Consider the following 23,076-nt stretch of genomic DNA (forward strand, 5'->3'; position numbering starts at 1 on the left):
TCAACAGTCCCGGGCCATGACAACATGGAGCTATGTTCCTCTAAGTGTGCCCATGGGCTGGTGGCATCATGTACCATGTCTGTTAACAGTCCACAATGAGATAAGAGGTGTTCAGAAAGTGTTCCAGCAATTTGGCCTTGCTGTGACACTTTTATTGCAGTTTATGAGTATTGGTCCACAGTGAGTTAAGGAGGAAAAACTGGTCTTCCACCACAGATGGTCTGAGTAGTGCTGCAGTAGGCTAGAGAATAAATCTACTCTCCTTAGCGTGGCATTCAAAGCCCTGCGTGACCTACCCAGCCCTGCAGGTTTAGCTCCCAGTATATCTTCCTTTCAATATACCTATAAGCAACCTAGTTTCCAAACTCTGCCAAAATCTCTCACTTACTCCTTCAATCCATCACCCCCATCAATGCAAATGCCTTTCCCTTCCTTCTTCAATAAGTGTTTGTTCATCTTCAAGACTCAGCCTGGCTGTCTTGTCCTCTTAGGAGTCATCCTCATCTTGCCCCGAGACACCCTCTTCCCCAGGGGAAGTATTTGACTTGTTACCTTTTTGAACCTCAATTTTTCATCTGTAAAATAGGCATAATAATAGCACCTCCCTCGTAAGATTGTTATAAGAAATTATTGCTAGAAGGCTTCAGCGTCTGCATCCCTCCAGCATCCCATGGAATCCACACGCATTCCACTATGCTGTGTTTATATAAATAAACAGTATCAATCAGTCTCCTCCTGCAAATTGTGATCTCCAGGGAGGCAAGGTCTATACTGGATCTCTCCTACATCCTCCAGGACTAATTAGCAGAAGCAGCTTGGTAACCACGAGGTGAACAAGTGAGTACATAAAATCCTTTCTAGACCAAACCTCTAAACAAGAGAGCAAGCGGTATATAGATAATTACTCAAAAAAAAAAAAAAAAAAAGTCAAACTATGATAAAACACCATACCTGGTAGAAATGTGGCCAGAAGGTGCTGATGGCAAGCTCTGCCTTCACCCAGCCCTCGGTGACCACCCCAGACACGTTCCAGACGGGGTTTCCCTGGGGTCCACCGTTCACCTTCACATAGACATTTAGGGCCCCTGGGCTGGACCGGTCGCGGCTGGAGAAGTAGTAATGGAAATCAATGCAGTGGGTGTCATTCTCCTTCAGGGTCGGCAGGAGAAGGTGGGCCTTCTGGCCAGAGGCCCTCCCAGAACTGTTCACCATCATGAAGGATCCTGGAGACCCACAAAAAGGGCAGGAGGTAGAGACAAGGAGAGAGAAAGAAAATCCTTCTGAAAATCAGTCACACCCAGAAACACAGTAGCCAGAAATCCAGTCCCTCTAGGAGGGTCTGGTTGACCCCCAGGAACCCACATTTCCTTTCTGAATTCAAGTATCCTCTTCTGCAACTGGGAATAAAGTGTTACTCACCAAGGTGGTTTCATAAGAATTAAGAGAAGGTAATGCACAAAAAATATTTCTAGAAAGTAAACAGTCTATAAATACATATAGAACAACAACAAAACTCAGTAAAACCAGTAGCTCCTACAGGAAGCATGGAATAGAAACTCAGGAATTTAGTTGACTGTAACCTCCATGGATGAAATGAGGTGAAATAAAACCTCATTCAAGCTCAGGTGGTCTCAATGGAAGCAGAAGCTCTGCAACACCAGGGTGTTGTTCTAACATATTACACCTTGAGCCTTGCATTAATATGAGAAATATACCAGAGGAGGACATATAAAAGTACAGTATACTCAAGAAAGCAAAGAAGACCTTGGAGATATGTAAGAACTGACTGAAAGATGGAATGGAGAGTAAGTAATACTTGCTGAGAACTTAAGGAGTACCAGTGTGAGGCTTAGTTTCTTATTTATATTTTGTTCAATTTAATCTTCAGAACAACCCTGGGAGAAGAAGGCTTTTCATTTTATTGAAAGACTGAGTAACTCACCCTGGACCACTCAGACAAGGAAGGATGAGACCCACATTCTCTTCGACCTCAAAGTTGATGCTATTTTTATGGGCTGCAGAAAACATGACTCCCTGGATCCACACTCTTTGCCTTTGACTTGCCCCCACTTCCAACAGAGGCAGAGAGCATGTCCTCATCCCATGCTTTGGGCTCTACTTGCTTTGGTCAGCAGGATGCTAGGAGAATGAGGCTTGAAACGTGCTTGCCTAGCCAGGCTTGCCCTCTTGCACTACTGCTGTCTTCCAGGAGAAGAACGTGCCCCAGGTTGCTGCTGCCTCTTCGGCTTGAGATCAAGGACAGACACGTGTGGAAAAGAAATAAGCCCAATGGAGAGTAAAGAACCCAGCCAGGCCTCCCATGTAACTGGGAGTGTAGCCACATAGCCAACAAGCCCAGCCTGGGTCAGCCAAGCCACAACAGAGGCTCAGACCCAGGAGTGTGAGAATAAAGTGTGCTTGTAACTTCTCTCTTGGTTTGCCAGGTGCGTTATTGTGGCAACAGTTCCCTGATGAGGGTCATCTGAGAGAGCAGCCCTATGAAAGAAGCCACAGCGGGGCACATTTCAGTTCAAAGGCCCTTTTAACAAGTAGAACGGATGCAAAACTGGGGTGGACTACCCGGGGACAAAGTGAGTCCCTCATCGCCACAGGTGGCTAAGCAGAGTCTGGACAAATTGAGCAGACGTCTAAGGAATTTTCACCATCAACTGTGAGGCCGAACTCTGTGACTTAAGAGTCTTATGAGTCTATGGAATAAACTGCATCATAAAACACAGTAGATAAAACTCAAGTGATTGTGCAATGAATATTCCCACCAAGAAAACCACTGCTGCTTTGAAATCTTATTTTAGGCACTAAAATCTTCAATCAGAATGAAGCCTTAAGACTACTTATCCTCAACCAAGATGAGCCACTTCAATACCTATCAGTAGCCTCATTCTTTCACTCTAATCCCCAAAAGACTAACAGTTGCCAGATACTCAGTGCTAGGCAATCCATATCCTGGGGTTCTAAAGGGTACCGGTCATTTACAGCCTGTATCCTCTGGGTTCAGAATAAATTTTAAAATAGACACAGGAGACAGAGTTCAAAATCTCCACTTTATTACAGAGCTGGATTAGAGAAAGGAACATGGACTTGAGGACAAATTAGGCTTTCTTGCACTTTCTCCCCTGAACCAGCATGCAAAGTAGTTGGACCATCGAAGACTCCTTCCTTCCAACTCTACCCAGATCCCTAAGGCTCATTCCTGAAATAAGCCAACAAGAAGCAAGGTGATAAAGGCAGCAACCTGAACCAATGGCTACCAGACTTTTAATATCCAATAACTTTCAATATCCAAGCAGAAAACTCACCCACCCTCTAAGTAGGAGCCTTGGAAAGTAGAGCAAAAGCAGTATCTTACCCATGTTTCCAAGCAAATCAAACTTCCTAGTTTACAGCTAGGCAGCAACCCAGGTACATGGGGAGCTGTCTCTTGTCAGATGTTGTCTCTAATCATCACACCCTCCAGGCAGCAAGGAAGGCGCCACTGCATCGGGGAAAGAGGCGCAGAGAGAAGTCGGCACCCGTGCCCTCACCTGTTTGCTGATCTGCATCCCACAGGGTTCCAAAGATCTTCCTGGGAGGGGAGAGTGCTAACTCACAAGCCCCACAAGCCCCTGGGCACAGAGTGGGGTGCATCTGCAGATAGGGAAGGCAGCCTAAGAAACAAGCGGTGTCAGAATCCTGGGATGCCCCAGAGACATTTAAGCACCTGCCCTCCAGCCAGTTCCCACACCTGGTTTCTTACTGCCCACAGCACAGTCAGGAAAGTTTCCCATGCACCAGCTCAGGTTCCCCCTTCTTTGCATCCTAGCTCTAGTGATGAAGTAGGCTCACTGATGGGATGGAGCCAGGTAACACACATCCACCCCAGCAAGTCTAGGAATCCTCTTCATTGTGCAGCCTCCATGAGTGCATGGCCCTCCATCAAGCCTTCATGTAGGAGAAACTGCTGGTTGACTAGCAAGCCTGTACTCTCTGTGCTGGGCAGAGTTGGACTATATTCCCCAGCCTCCTTTCAGAGTTTGGCGAGGCCATGCAACTGGGTTCCAGCCAACAGGTCCTAAGGATGAAGTCTGCCACTTCCTGGCTTGATTCTTCAAGGCGGACAACCTCTACCCTCACCCGGCTCCCACTGCTTCATCCTCCTTTAATCTCATCCTTCACAAGATGATTCCTGGACCAGGAGTCTCAGAATCACCTGGGAGCTGGTAAGAAATGCAGACTCTCGGGCCCCACCCCACATCTACTGAATCTGAATTTGCATTCTATCAATATCATGAGGTGATCTGTATGCACATTCAGGCCCCAGAATCACTGCCACGTTGTCTTTTTCCTGTCCACCAACCGAAACGACAGGATTCCAGGAGCCTAAGGGACAGCAAAGCCACAATTAAAGGAACCCAGTTCCCCGAATGACCATGACCACAAGGAAGGCCATCACTATTAGGAACACTCCTTGTGGACTTCAAGCAAGGAATAAACTATTATTAGGTCATTAAGCTGTTGAACATCTGACGTTTACTTCTGCAGCTAGCATTATGGTTATTATTTTGGCATCCCTGCAGAACCCCAACTTCCTGCAAGTCCCTTTACTTAAGCAGATAACATGAGCAATGATAGTTACTAAGCAAGGTTGCGAGATGCTCCAAAGAGGGACATCATTGAGAGAAGCGTCCTTGGGTGAAAAGAAGTAGGAAAGGCTGAGAATGAAAAGCATGGGTTCACGGAAAAAAAACCCTCAAGAAGGAAAGAAACATCCTGAACCTTCGTTAAGATACTTCATGTCTCAGGGGGACCAGAGTGGGTTGCATTAGGGCAAACCGTGTTCCCCACTACCACTACCCTCACCCCCAATGTCAACTTGTGGGACTTCACATGCATCCTCAGGCCTGTAGACCAGACAGAAAGGTATACATTAGGGGGCAAGGATCAGAGAGATATATAAGAAAACGGAAACAAACAGAAGAAAAGGATGACCGCCCACGCCTCCCCACCCAGCCGACCTGCAAAGGAGGGGAGGGTCAGGCCAGAAGGGACTAGTGGAGCCCTGCTCAGGAATGTCCCCGTGAGGCTGCCTTGGAGTCCAGGTGACAGAGTGTAAGAGAGGACCCTCTGGGGACGTGGATGGAAGCTCAGCAGCATCTGGTCTGCCCACAGGATGGGGGGTACGGTGACACTGGGAAGGGCATCCCAGCAACTGTGGCGAGGGTCTCCTCCTATGCCCTGCAGGCAGTGGGCTTCCATGAGGAGTCCAGAATATAAGTATGTTCTTATACTCATGCACTCAAGACCAGCCCCAGGGATTCTCACAAGTGACTTGAGAGCCTTAGGAAGGCAGAAAGAGGCTTGGCAGACAAGCAGGTAGAGACCTGGAGACATAAGATTTAGACCTGGACTAGTGTCCAATAACCATTGTAACTATTACCACAAACTCAGTGGCTTCATACAACACAATCGTATTCTCTCTTTTAGAAGTCTAAAATCAAGGTGTTATAAGGCTGCTTTCCCTTTTGGAGGCTTCAGGAGATAAACTGTTTTCTTGCCTTCAGTGGTTGCCTGCATTCCTCGGCTCATGGACCCTTCCTCCATTTTCAGAAGGCCATCACTCCAACCTCTGATTCCACAGACACGTCTTTTTCCGACTTTGACTCTCCTATCTCCTTCTTAAAAGGACCCTGAACAATTAGGATCCACCCAGACGTTTAAGATCATCCCTCCACTGCAGTGCCCTTAATTCAGTGACATCTGCAAAGCCCCTTTTGTCATGGAAAGTAACATATGCACCTTTGCCGATATTTGTGTTAATATGACCACAAACATACTGCTAAGTTACTGAACCAGATATAGAAGAAGGATGGCAGATTGAATCAGAAGCCAGCAGGTATGCACTGCCTGAACAGCAGGTGCCCCAGGGAATCTGAGTGCTACTATATAAGTATAAAAGGTCCCTTGCAGTATTAGATCCTGTCACCATGAATGTCTTATAATGGAAGCATGGTATAAAAAGCAAAATGTAGGGCTGAACCATTTGGCTCCCAATCTGGACAGAAAAAGAAAAAGTTCTGGGAAAAGAGCAGGGAAGACCCACATTTCAGCAGTGGAAATTCCTCAGAGCAACTAGCCCATGGAACCATTGCGTCATCCATGGCTCCTCAGACACCCACTCCCACATGTTCTCAGGCCATCTTCCAAGCTCATCGGACCTGTGACCTGGAGCAGAAATGTGCCCTATAGTCTGGCCACTCAGTATCTGAACTCTCTTCCCATGTCTGGGGAACCCCTAAAGTTTTAAAGCAGAGCCCACTTCCTCTTTGGAAATGGAAAAGACCAGGTGCCCTCTGTCCCAGCCTCCTCTGTAGCTAGGACTCAGACACACGATCTCAGGTCTACCAAACAGGCATACCCAACCCCAATTTCTGAACCGAACTCTAGAGACTAGAGTCTCTGAACCAGGGCTCAGTGAAGGAGAGTCTGTGTGGAGAGGGTAGCAGCCATGGTAGCAGAGGCAGAGGAAGGTGCCTCTGAGCTGTAGAGGCAGTGACCACAGAGGACCTTGAAGCAAACCCAGCCTGGCTGGAGTGGAGCACAGCCCGTGAGCACAAGACACAGAGGCAGGGGTGACTACACAACCAGGGTGAGTCAGGACGTCTTCCAGGAATGGACTGAGCTGAGCTGGCATCTGAAGAGTGAATAGAAGCCAAACCTCACCAATCACTGAGCATATTATGAACCCTGATAATAGAATCTGACCAAGCTTAAAGCCCCTTCCTGTACCTGCAGGAACGCCAGCACCAAGCAACACTCCCTATGTATTGATATTTCCAGAAGTGCCCACAGCATCCCAAGGAATGACACCAGTCCGCTCGCCCTCAGGGCACTTCCAGATGCAAATTCCCCCATATTCCCCTACCATCATTTGTGATGGCTCGATGACTGGGTGGGTCCTTGTTCCTGTCTCTCTGCCCTGGAACAGACTCAGGGGACACACAATACAACTGCTTTGGCCCCAACATCCAGAAGGTTCTAGGGCCAGCTCTTTCTGCAAACCCACAAGGCTTTTTTTCTCCCCCTCCTCCATCAGGGTCTATGCTCACCACTGCCCCCTACAGTTAGCTCTTAATTCCACTTGGCATCATCCTTCATGATGGATTTCTTCCTCCACCGGTGGCCAGGCAACAGGCTTCCTCCAGTATTTGCATCACTGCACGGGGCTGTTTTCTTTTCCTCTCCTGATGCCCCTTCCACAGGAGTACTGTCAGCCTATCAGGTTTAGTGTAGATCAGAAGATCTAAAGAGATACAGGTGATATAGCTCTGAACTCCACACATCAGAACATGCAAGCCTCTCCTCTTTCCCAGCTGGGGTCAGTCCCTTCCACTGAAGTGCTCCTGGTGGCAGTTTGGGAGGGCATTTCTAGTAAATCAAACAGCACGTGCAAAAGCACAGAGGCAGGAAGCCGCAGCAGTCCATAGCCAAGCCTGGTGTCTCAGCAAAGGGTGGGATCCAGCCATCTACAGCCCCACACACATCAAGCCCACCTTACAGAGGTCTGGCCAGGCCCTCTAGAAAGGAAGGAAGGCTATCTCTGGGCTGAGTGCAGGCCTGCCTGCCATCATAGAGACTGCTCAGGAATGAAAGCCCGCATACATCAGCAGCACAGTGGGGCCCTCTTTGATCAACAGGTTGGCTTAATTAATACCATCCCGGGGCTGTCAGTTTCCTGGAGATCAAAAATGAGCCTGTCATTATGCGATATCAGTCAGAAACAAGAAAGGGAAAGGCTGTAAATACATTCTCCCCCCTCCCCATTTTTTTTTCCTCCCCTTCAAAAACCTACTGGCGTGATCAGGAACATAAAACAGCCTTACTTTCCTCATAGTTATTACACATAGTCCCCAAAACTGTGGAATTAAACCAGGAAGTACTCTCTGGCTGGCCATAAATTTTGCATTTTTTTCCCCTTCGTGCATAATAACGCCTTGATAAGAGCCCCGTTATTGATGTGTCTGCGACACAGATCCCCTTTTTGGAGGCAAAAACGCCTCTCCGCAGCAGATGGTGGCCATTGTGTTTACACATGAGCACCTCAGGATTGCATTTCCTCACGTCGGCAATAAAAAGAAAGCCCTAATTGAGTTTTTAATGGCTTTGCACATTGTTCATTAAGATTACATGAGTGTGCTCGCAACTGGCAGCTGAAGGCCTGGAGCTGGGAGCCGTCCCTGCAGACAGGTGGCCCTGCCAGCTTCCAGCGCCAGCACCTACGAGGAGGGAGCGGATGGTGGCAGGACCCAAACGCTGCCCGCAGCCAGCGCAGCTGTGATGGCGTGGAACACGTCCTGGACTTGCAGTCAAGAAAACTGGGTCTCAGTCCCACACCTGTCAGTCCTTAGGTGCATCACTTTGAGCAAGTCAGTGAGCCTCCCTGGACCTCAATGTCCTCGTCTGTAAAATGGGATAATGAAAGCTACACATCCAAGTCTTGTTGTTGCCTGCTTTTTGGTGTATATTACATGAAACACTGGACCTGACTCAATTAGCATTAATTTCAGAACAAATGGCCAGCAGCAGGTGACAACGAGCCAAATGCAATTTATGTTTGATGTCACTAATGCTTATTAAGAACTTAGTACATGTCAGGCATGATCTAGGAAATAAAATTTTAATTTAATTTTAATTAAATATAAATAGGCATGCATTGCTATTAGCTACTAAATCAGAGAATGCAGTTCTAGACCCTAAAGTCTCTGCTTATTGAACAAGTGTAATTAGTATGTTTAAAACTTTCTACCTCTGTAACTTGATCTGACATTTTTCCACATCCCAGTGAAGTCATGCCATGCTCTCTCTGATCTAAAGCAAGGAGCATAGAGGAAAAAAAGAAGTCTTTTTCCCAAAGTTACAGAGGTATTAACAACCAGAGACATCACTTTGCAGACAAAGGTCTGAATAGTCAAAGCTATGGTTTTTCCAGTAGTCATGTATGGATGTGAGAGTTGGACCATAGAGAAGGGTGAGCACTGAAGAACTGATGCTTTCAAATTGCAGTGCTGGAGAAGACTCTTGAGAGTCCCTGGGACAGCAAGGAGATCAAACCAGCCAATCCTAAAAGAAATCAACCCTGAATATTCATTAGAAAGACTGATGTGGAAGCTGAAGCTCCAACACTTTGGCCACCTGATGCGAAGAGCCAATCCATTGGAAAAGACCTTGATGCTGGGAAAGATTGAAGGCAGGAGGAGAAGGGGACAACAGAAGATGAGATGGTTGGATGGCATCACTGACTCAATGGACATGTGTTTGAGCAACCTCCAGGAGTTGGTGATGGACAGGGAGGCCTGGAGTGCTGCAGTTCACAGGGTTGCAGGGAGTTGGACACAACTTAGCAGCTGAACAACACCACAGACGTAGAAACTCATAAACATACCCATTTCACTTGTTGAATAAGCAGACAATTTAGAGTCTAGAACTACAGTCTACGAATTAGTAGCTAATAGCATTGTGTCCCTACTTAAATTTTATTAACATTAAATTAAAAATTCATATTCTTAGACATAACTAGCCATATTCCAAGGACTCAGCTGATACCATGTTTTACAGTGAAAACAGAGAAAATCCCCACCATCAGAGACAGTTCTATTGAATAGTGCTGGCCTAGAAATTGCAGATTATTCATCAGAGCATAACAAATTATATCCAGGGGAGACAAAGGAGCTTAACTAATCAACCAACTCATTTTAGAAATCCCAGTGCGGGGAAGGGACTTGCTTAAGGTCACACAAGACAGTGAAGGCTCTGGGTCAGGTTTCCTGACTCCTGCTTCAGTTTGGACCATGAACAACTCTGCCCACCATGCTTGAGTTCCATGGGCCGGGCACTAGTTACACAAAGAGTTACTTTCTTAAGATCCTGGGCCAGGGGCGGGGCAGGGGAAGGGAAATGCTGCCTCCAAGAGGCAAAGTTCTTTTTTTTTTTTTCCCCTGGCCACCTGGCATGTGAGATCTTAGTTTCTGATCAGGGATCAAACCCACACCCTCTGCAGTGGAAGTGCAGAGTCCTAACCAGTGGACCACCAGGGAACTCCTGGAGGCAGAGTTCTTAAGCATCCCAGGGCCAGATGTCTTTCAGGAGAAGTATGCACACACAGGGCACTCACTGCCCTAGCTCTGAAATGCAGTTCAACCACTACCTGTTGAGCCACCAACCCCAGGTACAGGGGATCCTGCAGGGCACTCACAGAGAAGCCCTGCAGTTACCTGGTCTTGACTAGAAGCCTGGCTATCCGTCTTTTGCCTGGATGATCTCAGATGAATCACCTAAACTCTGTGAGCCTCAGTTTCCTTTTTTGTATTCCACAAAGATACATCTTAGTAGTCAGGACAAGTAAATGAAACAATTTATAAAGTATCTAGATAAGGATTGCGTATTGTAGGTTCTCAAAAAAAAAAAAGCTCCTTTCTTTCCCCAATTTTTCAATATAGTGGGAGGCCTCAAAAGACTGAAGAAAAAAGTAGCAAAGACTCTACTGAGAAACAGAATAGAATCTGTTGCTCTATTCTGACCCCTTGCAACTCATCAGTCATCAAATTCTGGGGCTGACTTCTCCTTGTGTTTCTTGTATCATCTCCTTCCTCTCCACTCTCACAGCTACTAGACTACCTTGTGTCCAGGACATTTGTATTATGGGACTTCTGTCTGTTTCATGGATGTTTGCAACAATTTCCTACCCAGTGTAGTCCTTAATTCCTTCACCATCCAATGTAGCAGCAAGTAGCATCATCTCCCTAAGATGCAAAACTGACTGTGACATATCTTAAACTTCCTAGGAAGTCCTTTTTTTATAGGAAACTTCCTGTCTCCTATAAAGTCCAGAGTCTTTCATGGAGATGTTTGAAAGCCTCCATATCCGGCTTCTATTTCCTGCCTTGTATATGAATACTCTCCCACTACACAGCCGTCAACCAGGTTTCCCAAAGATGCCCATGTTCTAATCTTTCAGTTCAGTTGCTCAGTCGTGTCCAACTCTTTGCGACCCCATGAATCGCAGCACGCCAGGCCTCCCTGTCCATCACCAACTCCTGGAGTTCACTCAAACTCATGTCCATTGAGTCGGTGACGCCATCCAGCGGTCTCATCCTCTGTCGTCCCCTTCTTCTCCTGCCCCCAATCCCTCCCAGCATCAGAGTCTTTTCCAATGAGTCAACTCTTTGCATGAGGTGGCCAAAGTACTGGAGTTTCAGCTTTAGCATCTTTTCTATCTTTAGAGCCTGTGGATATGTTACCTTACATGCCCAAGGCTGCAGATATAATTGCTGATCAGATGACCCTGCGATTGGACTATTCTGGATGAGAAAGGAGGAAGAGGCAGAATCAGAGAGGGAGGTGAAGAGCCTTCTCTGCTGGCTTTGAAGATGGAGGAAGAAGCCACAGACCGAGAAATAGCAGTGGCCTCTAGAGACTAGAAAATGCAAGAAAAGCTTCTCCCCTCCCCCAGAGCCTCCAGAAAGAAACACAGCCCTCCAGACACCTCAATTGTATCCCAGTGAAAGCCATTTAGGACTTTGGACCACCAGAAATTGCTGTTACAGCAGCAATGGGAAACACTCTCTAGACTTCTCTGCATCTGGGTCTTTGCTCAGGTGCTGCCATTTCTGAAGTCCACACTGCGTGGCCCTGTCATGGTCCTTCACTAGATTATTTACATACACTTCTCTCTTTGTTTTCACTGAAGCCTACAGAATGGTTATTCCTGCACTGCTGACTCTACCCATGGCTCTCTCATAGCTCTCCTGGACACAGCCTAATTTAAAAATCCAGGATGATGAAGTTTGGCTGTCTGATCACAATAAAAGGGCAGGGGGCATAAAAGTGTCAAAAGACACAGTGTACCATAATAAGAAAATACATGGGGAAGAGAAACACAATTCTACCAGAAGTATCAGGAAAACTAAACATCATTAAGTCAGTCATAAACATAAGGATCTACCAATAGCCAGGGTAACAAATGCATTTGACATTATTCATACTATCAATGAAAGCTTTCTAATTATCATGCGTCAAAAAAAAAGGAAAGAAATGTGCTTCCTTTCTAATACAACAATCAGGGCAGGAGGGGGATTAATTACAGCTTAATGGATACATAATATCTATTTAGAACAAAGAAAATACATCCTGAAGTTTCAAAGGCACAGAACATTTGTGAACGCTTTTTTTTTTTTTTCAGAGTCAGTTTGTGTGAACAAGTAATAACTATTTCTGTAATCATTCATTCAGACCAATAAGTTGAGGTTTAAGCATTTCATATGCAAATGTGTTAAGGCAATTCTCCAGGAAACAGCTATCTGATAATCCATGTAGGGGTGGATAATGTAGCTGAAAAATGGAATTAAACTCAGGTGATTGGATTTGAAGGTGCTGCTGGAAGGAGGCTCTCGGCATGAATCTTTCCCCCCAAGACTTGGTACCTGGGTGCCTGCGTTCCTTCCCCATCCCTGAGAAAAAGATGAAAAGTGAGGGAAAGAGGGAGAGAGAAAACAGAAGGGAAGGAGAAAGAATGGGGGAAATAAGGAGAGGATAAATTAGGAGTAGACAAGGAAGATGAGGAGAGGAGACACACAGAAAGATGCAGAGGGGAAGGAGGAAGGCGAAAGGCGAAAGGGAGGTGGTGACACGAGAGAAACGCAGTTCAGTTGAGGAAAAGAGCACTGAGCCAGGTGGGAGAGGAGGGGAGGAGGACGGTGATGGAGACAAAGCAGAATAAAACCTAAACCCCTTAACGTCTTCTCACGCCCTCTGCTCCCCAAATCAAATTCAAGCAAAAGCCTTCTCATGACATTCTTTTTCTGGACCTTCAGTTCAGTTCAGTTCAGATCAGTCACTCAGTCGTGTCCGACTCTTTGCGACCCCATGAATCGCAGCACGCCAGGCCTCCCTGTCCATCACCAACTCCCGGAGTTCACTCAGACTCACGTCCATCGAGTCAGTGATGCCATCCAGCCATCTCATCCTCTGTCGTCCCCTTCTCCTCCTGCCCCCAATCCCTCCCAGCATCAGAGTCTTTTCCAATGAGTCAACTCTTTGCATGAGGTGGCCAAAGTACTGGAGTTTCAGCTTTAGCATCATTCCCTCCAAAGAAATCCCAGGGCTGATCTCCTTCAGAATGGACTGGTTGGATCTCCTTGAAGTCCAAGGGACTCTCAAGAGTCTTCTCCAACACCACAGTTCAAAAGCATCAGTTTTTCAGCACTCAGCTTTCTTCACAGTCCAACTCTCACATCCATACATGACCACTAGAAAAACCATAGGCTTGACTAGACGGACCTTTGTTGGCAAACTAATGTCTCTGCTTTTGAATATGCTATCTAGGTTGGTCATAACTTTCCTTCCAAGGAGTAAGCGTCTTTAACAATAATCATATGATGAAACCAGATGCAGGTAAACATCACAGGGCACACCAGGTTCTCCCCATCTATAGTTACATAACTCGCCTCCCCCAGTATCGCAGCAGCAGCAGCAGCAACAGCAGCATCTCAACATCCCAGGGGAAAAATAAGCATGATTGTTGGAAAATCAATGGAACCCAACACAGGACAGAATGAGACGTCGGCGACATAAATGATGAAATCTAAGGGTTTGTCTGAGTTGCTCTCTGACGCGGGGTTAGCAGGACTCTTTGGGCAAAGTCAGGACAGAACTGATGGGCAGGAAATGCCACTCTCCCTTCAGACTCAACCCTCTTCCCGTGCCCCCATCTTCCTCACAGGCGCCTCTGTGAGTGAGGGATTTTCTCTCCGTTTCTTCACCTGGAAAACAGGTGTGCAGCCAGAGCTTCTGAAGTCTCTACAAGCAGAGAAGTCAAGGAGCTACAGTCTCATGACTAGTTAGTGGTATGGAAGGAACCAGGACTGGCTTGGACTTTCTTTTTTTTAATATAAATTTATTTATCTTAATTGGAGGTTAATTACTTTACATTATTGTATTGGTTTTGCCATACATCAACATGAATCCGCCATGGGTGTACATGTGTTCCTAATCCTGAACCCCCCTCCCTCCTCCCTCTCCATCCCATCCCTCTGGGTCATCCCAGTGCACCAGCCCCGAGCACCCTGTCTCATGCATCGAACCTGGACTGGTGATCTGTTTCACACATGACAGTATACATGTTTCAACGCCATTCTCCCAAATCATCCCACCCTCGCCCCCTCCCACAGAGTCCAAAAGACTGTTCTATACATGTGTCTCTTTTGCTGTCTCGCATACAGGGTTATCGTTACCATCTTTCTAAATTCCATATATATGTGTTAGTATACTGTATTGGTGTTTTTCTTTCTGGCTTACTTCACTCTGTATAATAGGCTCCAGTTTCATCCACCTCATTAGAACTGATTCAAATGTATTATTTTTAATGGCTGAATAATGCTCCATTGTGTATATGTACCACAGCTTTCTTATCCATTCGTCTGCTGACGGACATCTAGGTTGCTTCCATGTCCTGGCTATTATAAACAGTGCTGCGATGAACATTGGGGTACACGTGTCTCTTTCAATTCTGGTTTCCTCGGTGTGTATTCCTGGCTTGGACTTTCTAACTAGGCTCCTCATGGAAAGAGGGTGAAGGAGATGAGACCCTTTGCCTTGGATCTTGTTCCAAGAGAAAGTCATCTTCATCTTCCCACAAGAATTCCTTTCTCGTATTCGTCACACTTGCTCATTAATAACAACAGCAAACACATATTATCACATTTGACTTCTATTCATTCAGAAGAATTCTAATATCAGCTCTGTGAAGTGGTTGCTATTATCATCCTTGTCTTACAGAAGAGAAAACTGAGGAACAGAGAGGTTAGGTAACTTTCCCGAGGCCACACAGCTGGCAACAGGGCCAAGATTCAAACCCAGGAGGACGTTCTAATCATCTGTAAGCTCTTAGGCTCCAAACCCCAAGTAGGCGTGTTGTATCTGCTGCCAAGGAATCATCATACGTTGTCTGGGGTTGGCTGGCCTTGCCCTGGGAAGCTGGTGCAGGTAGAAAGAGGGGCAAAGAGTGGGAGGAAAGAACAAAATTGAAATCAGTTGTCAGGCTCCTGTCACATTAAGAGTAAAGAGAACAACAGGGCTTCCGGGAACCTTGTCAGACCCCAAATTGTTCTTGACATTCATTGGGCCGAGGCCTTTGCTTCTGCAGCTCTAAATCTCTAAATCGAAATGACATGGAACTAAAATATATATACTTTTTAAATTTCCAAACTCTTCACACATCCGTTGGCATGATAATATTTTGATTAGTTACATTTATGCTCCAATTACACTCGGAGAATGTTCAACGGTATTTTTATATATAGCATATTTGCCATGCTCCATGGAAAATACTAGATGATTTCTTCGTATTTTTGCAATGGGAAAAGCCACAAATGGAAGAGGGGGAAAAAATGCAAAATGAAGAGATGACTAAGCCTGTTAAAATAGTGCTGTCTTGGCTTCACATTACTAAATTGGGTCACTGCTATTATTTCCCAAGTTTTAAAATACCAGGACTTGGAGAGACATAAAGTATTGAAGTCTACTTTGCCTCACCTGACACTTGTATTGCCCCCACAACATCTGGGTGTGATTCTGAAAGCAACCTGATCATGTATCCATGGAGTGTCAAGGTTAATTCTGGGGAAGGTTTGTGTTTTTGTGCTTCTTTTCCTGGGGAGAGGATCCACCTCTTTTTCAAAGAGGTCCAAAATCCTGTCCATAATAAACAGATAAATATGTACATAAGTCAAGAGGTCACCTGAGCTTGGCAAAATGCCTGCCCTAGGTGTCCTCACGTTATTTTGTTCTTGGTCAGCAAACCAGACTGTGGTTGGATGGGGTGAGGGTATTACACTGTGTAATGCTGGTATCACATGGGTCTTTGTTCCTGCAGAGATTTGCTATAGGTTGTCTGCACCCCGATTCCACAACAGCCTCCCCTCAAATCCTTAGCCACCAGGGCTCACCTTCTCCACTTTTTTCCTGACCACTGCCTCCCTAAGTCATCTGGTACCTCTCTGCTTCAGTTTTTCTCATGAGGCTACCTGTGTGAAAGCTAATTCCTCCACCTGTTTCCTTCCCAAATCCCCTGGAGCCCAGCATTTTGTAAATGGAATGACATTCAGTTCTAACCCCAAATATTACCTGCACACTTGCCCTGGGTCTGACTTTCTAAAGCAGCAGCAGTGAGCAAGACAGTCTTTGCCCTCATGGAGATTATGCCAAGTAAAAGGCAGTTATGGGGACATGGGAGGTTCCGTGACAGGGTGTGCATATGGAGAGAGATCTAGCCTGGACTTGACTGGGGGAGGAGATGTACAAACAAAGAAAACGACAACTTGCTGGAGCAAAGAAACTCCAGGCTGAGCTCCACGGTTAGAGAGGTGACAGGTGAACAGGGAGCAGAAAGCAGTGGACCAAATAGCCTCCTTCAAAGCCAAAAAACAAGACAGTCTCTAGATCATAACGGGGCCAGAAAGAACTGTAGATACAGAGCAGGTACCCTGTAGACCACCTCTCGAACCTCTCAACCTCACTGTATAGATAAGGAACTCATCAGAGGGGTACTGTGACTCGTCCAAAGTCACAAAGCCAGAAGGTGGCAGCATCAGGATTCAAACTTAGGACAGTCTGGCTCCAGGGTCAGTGCTATTTTCCTCTAAAACAGTGGTCCCCACAGTGAAGCGTGTGAATCATAATCTCTTGGAAAGCTTGTTGAAAGACTGCTGGGTTTCACCCCCAGTTTTGGGATGAAGCCCGAGAATGCTGACAAGTTGCTAAGTGAAGTTGATGTAGTGGATGTGCGGGCCACACTTTGAGAACTGCTGGACTGAACCCTGACGAGCAAGGGGTCCATAACCTTGGGCAGGTGGGCCAGCAGTCTTGCTGCCTCTCTCTGTACTGGACTGGGAAGTATGCTAACCTGCTGGAGAAGGTGCCCTCCTCCTCCAGGGCCTCACCCTGTGCATCTCATTTAGGGACAGGAGGGCTCTGAGTACTACTGCTGCTGCTGCTGCTGCTGCTGCTAAGTCGCTTCAGTCGTGTCCGACTCTGTGCGACCCCATAGACGGCAGCCCACCAGGCTCCGCCGTCCCTGGGATTCTCCAGGCAAGAACACTGGAGTGGGCTGCCATTTCCTTCTCCAATGCATGAAAGTGAAAAGTGAAAGTGAAGTTGCTCAGTCGTGTCTGACTCTTAGCGACCCCATGGACTGCAGCCTACCAGGCTCCTCCATCCATGGGACTTTCCAGGCAAGAATACTGGAGTGGGGTGCCATCGCCTTCTCCGAGGGCTCTGACTACTGACCATCAAACACTGAGCCTCGCTCTACAGCCCTACCTCTGTGAGGCCTCTCTGCTGATGTGAGCAGCCCCCTTCAATCATTGCTAATTACCAAGAATATCATTAGACACTTATTGACTCCCCCAAATGTACTAGGGTCTGCATAGAAAATAGCACAATAATTATTCCTCCTCTTTTACCATCCTCTAAGGAACTACAAGAATTTGACAGCTGTTATCCAATTAATCCTGACAGCTTTTGTTTTTAAAATGTAAAGGCATGTCTTTCATTTAAAATAGGAAAAGCTATTTCCTTTTTTGAGGTGAGAACGAGGGCAAAGAGAGGCCAAATGAAATGGCCAACATCGCTAGGGTCATTTCTTGCCCTCTCTCTCTCCTGCAAGAACAGAGGAGTAAGGTAGGATATGGATTTAGACTGGCCGATCAAATTCCAGCTATGTCAGCTACCAGCTGTGTGACCCTGGGCAAGTTACTAAACCTCTCTGGGCCACAGTTTCTTCAACTGTGATGTGAAAATAATGACAGTAATAGGAGAACCTGTCTCATAGGTTTGTTATGATAATTAAATGTGTTATATACAGTAAGTACTTAGGATGGTGGTGGTTTGGTTTAGTTGCTAAGTCATGTCCGACTCTTGAGACCCCATGGACTATAGCCTGCCAGGCTTCTCTGTCCATAGGATTCTCCAGACATGAATACTGGAGTGGGTTGCCATTTCCTTCTCCAGGGGACCTTCCCAACCAAGGAATTGAACTCAGGTCTCCTGTATGGTAGGCAGATTCTTTATCAACTGAGCTTAATACATCTTAATACATCTTAAGATCTTATGTAAATGTCAGTTGTCACAGACATGGGCAGCAGCAGCAGCATCCCCAAGCCCTCCTGTGGATATCTGACTACAACAGAGGGTAAGACAGTTGGCCCTACCTACCAGCAGGATCAGGTACGCTCCAGGCTCACTTCCCATGCACATTATGACTCCGGAAGGCACCAGGAGCCATGACTCTCCCCAATTTACCCCAAGGAACATTTTTCCTTTGCCACTGGTTCTCCAAATGTGGCCCCCAAACCAGCTACATCAGTATCACTTGGGAACTTGATAGAAAAATAGATTCCTGACCTGCTGCATCAGAAATTCAGGAGCATGGCCAGTCACTATGCGTTCACAAGCCTTCCAGGTGATGCGGATGCACGCTCAAGATTGAGAACCACTTTTTTTGTGTGCAAACGGGCTCCCAGGGACCCAGCCTGTTTGGGTGGACCATGATAAGCCAGGAGATTAGGCCAGCTCCCGTCCACTGGATGGTCCCTGCATTTGCCATGAACAGACAGGCCCCCTGGGGTCACAACACTGTAATATGGGGCCAGAGCCTGTGCTCTTGACCATTGCCCTACACTACCCTGCATGAAACTGCCTTCTCAATTCTCACTCCCAGGAATGCTTCTGAGCATCAGTCTTTGTGGGCCAGATTAGGGAGGGGGCAGGGGCTTTCATCACCATGGAAGGCAACCATGGTTGGCTCTGCACATCAGAGGGCAGCAAGGGGATACCTAGAGGGAAATGCTAACTCACAGAAATAGATGCAGAGGGTCCCCCAGTCTTACCTGTATCTGTGAAGCCACTAGCATGTCCCCCTGGCTCTCAACCAGGGCTATGACATCAAGTCCCTCTGACATTCTTCACACCTTCATCCCAAACTGCTCCTTCTTCCTCTCTCTTCCTCTACTTCTCAACCTGTTCCCAGTCCTGTTGATTGCAAATCTGACTTCCTACTTCCATCTGACCTTAATATCCATCCCCAGCCTCCTTCCCTGGTCTCACTTTTTCTACCAGAATCCACTCTGGACTCCTTGACCACGAGGCAAACACCTCCCTGCCCCTTGGTGACCCTCCCTCTTCCTGTTTCCTCCCCCATCCAGTTAAGGCGGCTCTACATTCCAGACCACCGAAAAGACCCTGCCAGCTTCACCCAGACACAGACAGAAAGACGGAGCAGGACAAGGTGGGAGCAGGACAAGGTGAAGAAGCCCCAGGGCTGAAAGCCACCACACAGGCGATGGGCTCTGTGTTACTTTTCTGCAGCTGCCGTAACTGAGGACCACACACTGAGTGGCTGAAACAGTGGGAAAGCTTTGTCTCCCAGTCCTAAAACCTAGGAGTCTGAGGTCAAGGTGTAGGCAGGGCTGGTTCTTCCCAAGGGAGAAGAATCTGTCCCTGGAGAATCTGTCCCACGTCTCTGCCCCAGCTTCTGCTGGGAGGCGGGCAGTCTTAAGCATTTTCTGGCTTGTAGAAGCATCACCCCAATCTCTGCCTTCAAATTCACACTGAATTCTCCCCATCTCTCTGCCTTCAAATTTCCCCTTTTTATAAAGACACAGCCTTATTGGAGTTGGGGGCCTTATATCTGCAATATTCCTGTTTACAAATAAGGTCACATTCTGAGGTACAGGTGGAGGGGGGCTAGGACTTCAATATATGAATCGGGGGAGGGAGGTAAGTTTCAGTCCATAACAAGATTCTAGGTCCCTACGATGCTCAACACCCAAAGATGCGTTTCAGGTATCAAGTAGGAGAATTCCGGTAGAGATGACCAAACACCAAACTTGGAGACGTGGTGTAGCAGTCATTGTTTTTCATTTAAAGTAAAACCCGGGGCAGGGGAGAACAACAGAAAAGTAGAATGTAGGAGAGAAAATCGCCCACCATAGAAAGACAACACCACCAACATCTTGCAGTATTTCCTAGCAGCCTTATTTCCTGGCATGGGTTGGTGCTTTCTACGCAGTTGTGGCATTTAATTGGGCCTGTGACTGTGGTTTGTAAACCTTTCCCGAAGAAGAGGCTTAATGAGGGATTACAGTTTATAGTGGACTTTTTTTTTGCACCACAGCTACACTCAGATGCCACGGGGAAAGGCACAAGCCTTCCTTCCACAGGGCCGCTGGTTCATTAAGTAGCAACTTTGTTCTAGGACAAATGTACACTGAGCACCTGTTAAGTGCCAGGCGCTGGAGGAGGCCCTGGGAATACAGCTGCGAACAAGGCAGCCAGGGTGCTTCATCAGAGAGAATTCATTGAGATGGAAATCCTCCTCCAGAGCTTTGGGACAAGCTGAATAGGGCTTCAGTAGATGCCTCTCCCAGGGATGCTCACCAGCCTTTATCCCATGATTTCTTCATTTTGAGTTTCTGATTTGGGGTTCATCTTTTGATATTCCAATGTTCAGTGATAATTTCCACAGGAAGGCTCTCTGAATGGTATATATTCTGAGCCCATGTATTTCTGATACTGTATCATTTTTATAGCATAGATCACAGGGCTGTAACCAAATTGCTTGAATCTCAACCTATTCACTTCTAATTACACCCATGCTCTTACACTTTGCTAACAGAACAAGGAGAACAAGCTGACCTCTCATGTGTCAGATCCTCTTCTTCTGTACACACCTGCAAAGCAGGTAGACAGGCCCAACTCACACCCAGAATCCTAACACACAGAAGATTATCTCATCCCATAGATTTGTACTTGGGAGTACAAGGCAGTCCAGATGCACGAGTCAGACTGCCTGCAGTCAAATTCCAGTTCCGTCATTTCCTAAAGTGCACTGTTGGGCAGATTACTTAGACTCTCCATGTATTTGTTTCCCAATCTGCAAAATGGGTATAATAAAAATCCCAGCCTTCTAGGGTCACCATGAGGATTAACTGAGTTAATATATGCAATGGCTCAGAAAAGAGGCTGAAAAACTATTCTCATAAAGGGCCAGGTAATCAATATTTGAGGCTTTGGAAGCTATATAATCTTTGCCACAAACACTCAACTCTGCTTCTGGAGCGTGGTGGCAGTCATAAAAATAGATAAATAAATGAGGCAGTGTTCCAATAAAACTTCACAAAAACAGGGGCCAGAGGCAGCCTATGAAGTCTGTGGATCCCTGACTTAGGAGATACTCAGCAAACATGGTAAAGAACCTGCCTTGCCACGCAGGAGACACAGGTTTGATCCCTGGGTCAAGAGGATCCTCTAGAGAAGAGAATGGCTAACCACTCCAGTATTCTTGTGTGGAGAATTCCATGGGCAGAGGAGCCTGGCAGGAGTCCATGGGGCCGCAAAGAGTCGGACATGACTGAGCAGCTAACACTTCTTCTACAGCAAATACTAAGCTCTCAATAGACGTCAGGTATTCTTCTTCTTAACTACAATGCAGTTCAGAAGGCTGGTGGTTGGATCATCTCCTCTGCTTGCTGTCCGGTTCTCTGACACTATGAGCAGATGGTGTACATGAATTGCACGGAAGCTTTCCTCCCAACCCACCTATAGCACTCTACGTGCGAAAACTACACCGTCCAAGAGGCAATGTTCTGCCACAATTTTCCAGCTAATTTTTGTCCTGTTGTATTTGTGAGTTTCAGCCTTCAGCAAGATGTAAAAAGAAAGGGTGGGAGGAAAACAATAGAACTCTGAGCACTTTAGAAAGCTGTGTTCTTGCCACAAACGGATATCTGTCCCATTTCAGGTTAGACATCCCTTCTATGAGAGGAACAGGGAAGAATTAAAGCCACATCTCACTTCTGTTGGGGGCACAGAATAGGTGGCTGATCTATTGTTTATCCTGACCATTTCAATCAGCTTAAGGGTTGAGGGACATTTCTCCCAGGTTCTGTCCAAAGGTTACCTGTCTTAGTTGCTATGGCCTCAGCCTTTGTTGCTGTCCTCAGGGGGATTTTCGTGGGAAGCTGCAAGAGGCTGGATTCCCAAAGGACCACAGAGTTGATTTTCACCCTGGACTCTGACCATCCAGAGCAGAGTTGCTGAGCCTTGTGATCTCCAGGTGCCCTTTGTTTCACTCCAAACACGTGGCTCCGATTCTTCATCCACGTCTCAAGATGTTGAGTTTTTCTTTCAGCATTTACACCAAGTAAGCTATATCTGCTTTTTCCGTGTTGACCAAAAATGATATATTAGCATCCAGAGCCAAAAGCAAAGACAATATATATGGGCCAAGACTGGCTCTTACCTACCACGTATATGAGCTTCCTGGGCTTCCCAGGGGGTGCAGGGGTAAAAAATCCACCTGCTGATGTAGGAGACACAAGAGGGTTCAATCCCTGGGTTGGGAAGATCCCCTGGAGAAGGAAATGGCAACCCACTCCAGTATTCTTGCCTGGGAAATCCCATGGACAGAGGAGTCTGGTGGGCTACACAGTCCAAGGGGTCGCAAAGGGTCGGACACGACTGAGCGACTGAGCACGCACGCACACACATGAGTTTCCTAGGGCTGTCATAACAAATTACCACAAACCTGGCTGTTTCAGAAGACAGAAATTTACTCTCTCACAATTTTGGAGGGCAGAAGTCTGAAATCAAGGTGTGACTGCAGGGCTGGGTTCTCTCCTACGGCTCTGGGGAGAATCCTTGCCTCCTCCAGCTTCTGCTGTCCGCATCACTCTTGCCTCTGTCTCCATCCTCACGTGGCCTTCTCCTCTGTTTTTACGTCTCAAATCTCTTTCTTGTACACAAACACCTATATTTGGAGGTCAAGCCCACCCTAAATCCAGGATGAACTCTCCTTGAGATCCTTGACTACATCTGCAAAGACCTTTGTTTTCCAAATTAGGTCACATTCACAGGTTCAATGGGTTATTTATTATTCAACCCTTTAGAACTATACTGGGCTTCCCCATAGCTCAGTTGGTAAAGAATCTGCCTGCAATGCAGGAGACCCTGGTTAGATTCCTGGGTCAG

The 23,076-nt window shown here is 46.6% G+C and overlaps 1 protein-coding gene and 1 long non-coding RNA gene across 2 annotated transcripts in view; both read right to left on the reverse strand.

Annotated features, from left to right (window-relative positions):
* The window catches only part of LOC133258790 (receptor-type tyrosine-protein phosphatase T-like), a 447,290-nt gene that overhangs the window by 37,784 nt on the left and 386,430 nt on the right, over nt 1-23,076 (reverse strand). The window contains exon 3 of the mRNA XM_061435510.1: nt 952-1,223. Within this exon, the coding sequence (XP_061291494.1) occupies nt 952-1,223 (272 nt within the window). The remainder of the gene's footprint in view (nt 1-951; nt 1,224-23,076) is intronic.
* LOC133259743 (uncharacterized) lies at nt 13,953-15,808 on the reverse strand. Its single transcript, XR_009740506.1, has 2 exons — nt 15,583-15,808; nt 13,953-15,024 (listed from the first exon to the last, which is right to left on the reverse strand). It is a non-coding gene; the product is annotated as an uncharacterized LOC133259743 (long non-coding RNA).

This window comes from Bos javanicus, chromosome 13 (genome assembly GCF_032452875.1).
Source record: "Bos javanicus breed banteng chromosome 13, ARS-OSU_banteng_1.0, whole genome shotgun sequence".
NCBI lineage: Eukaryota > Metazoa > Chordata > Mammalia > Artiodactyla > Bovidae > Bos > Bos javanicus.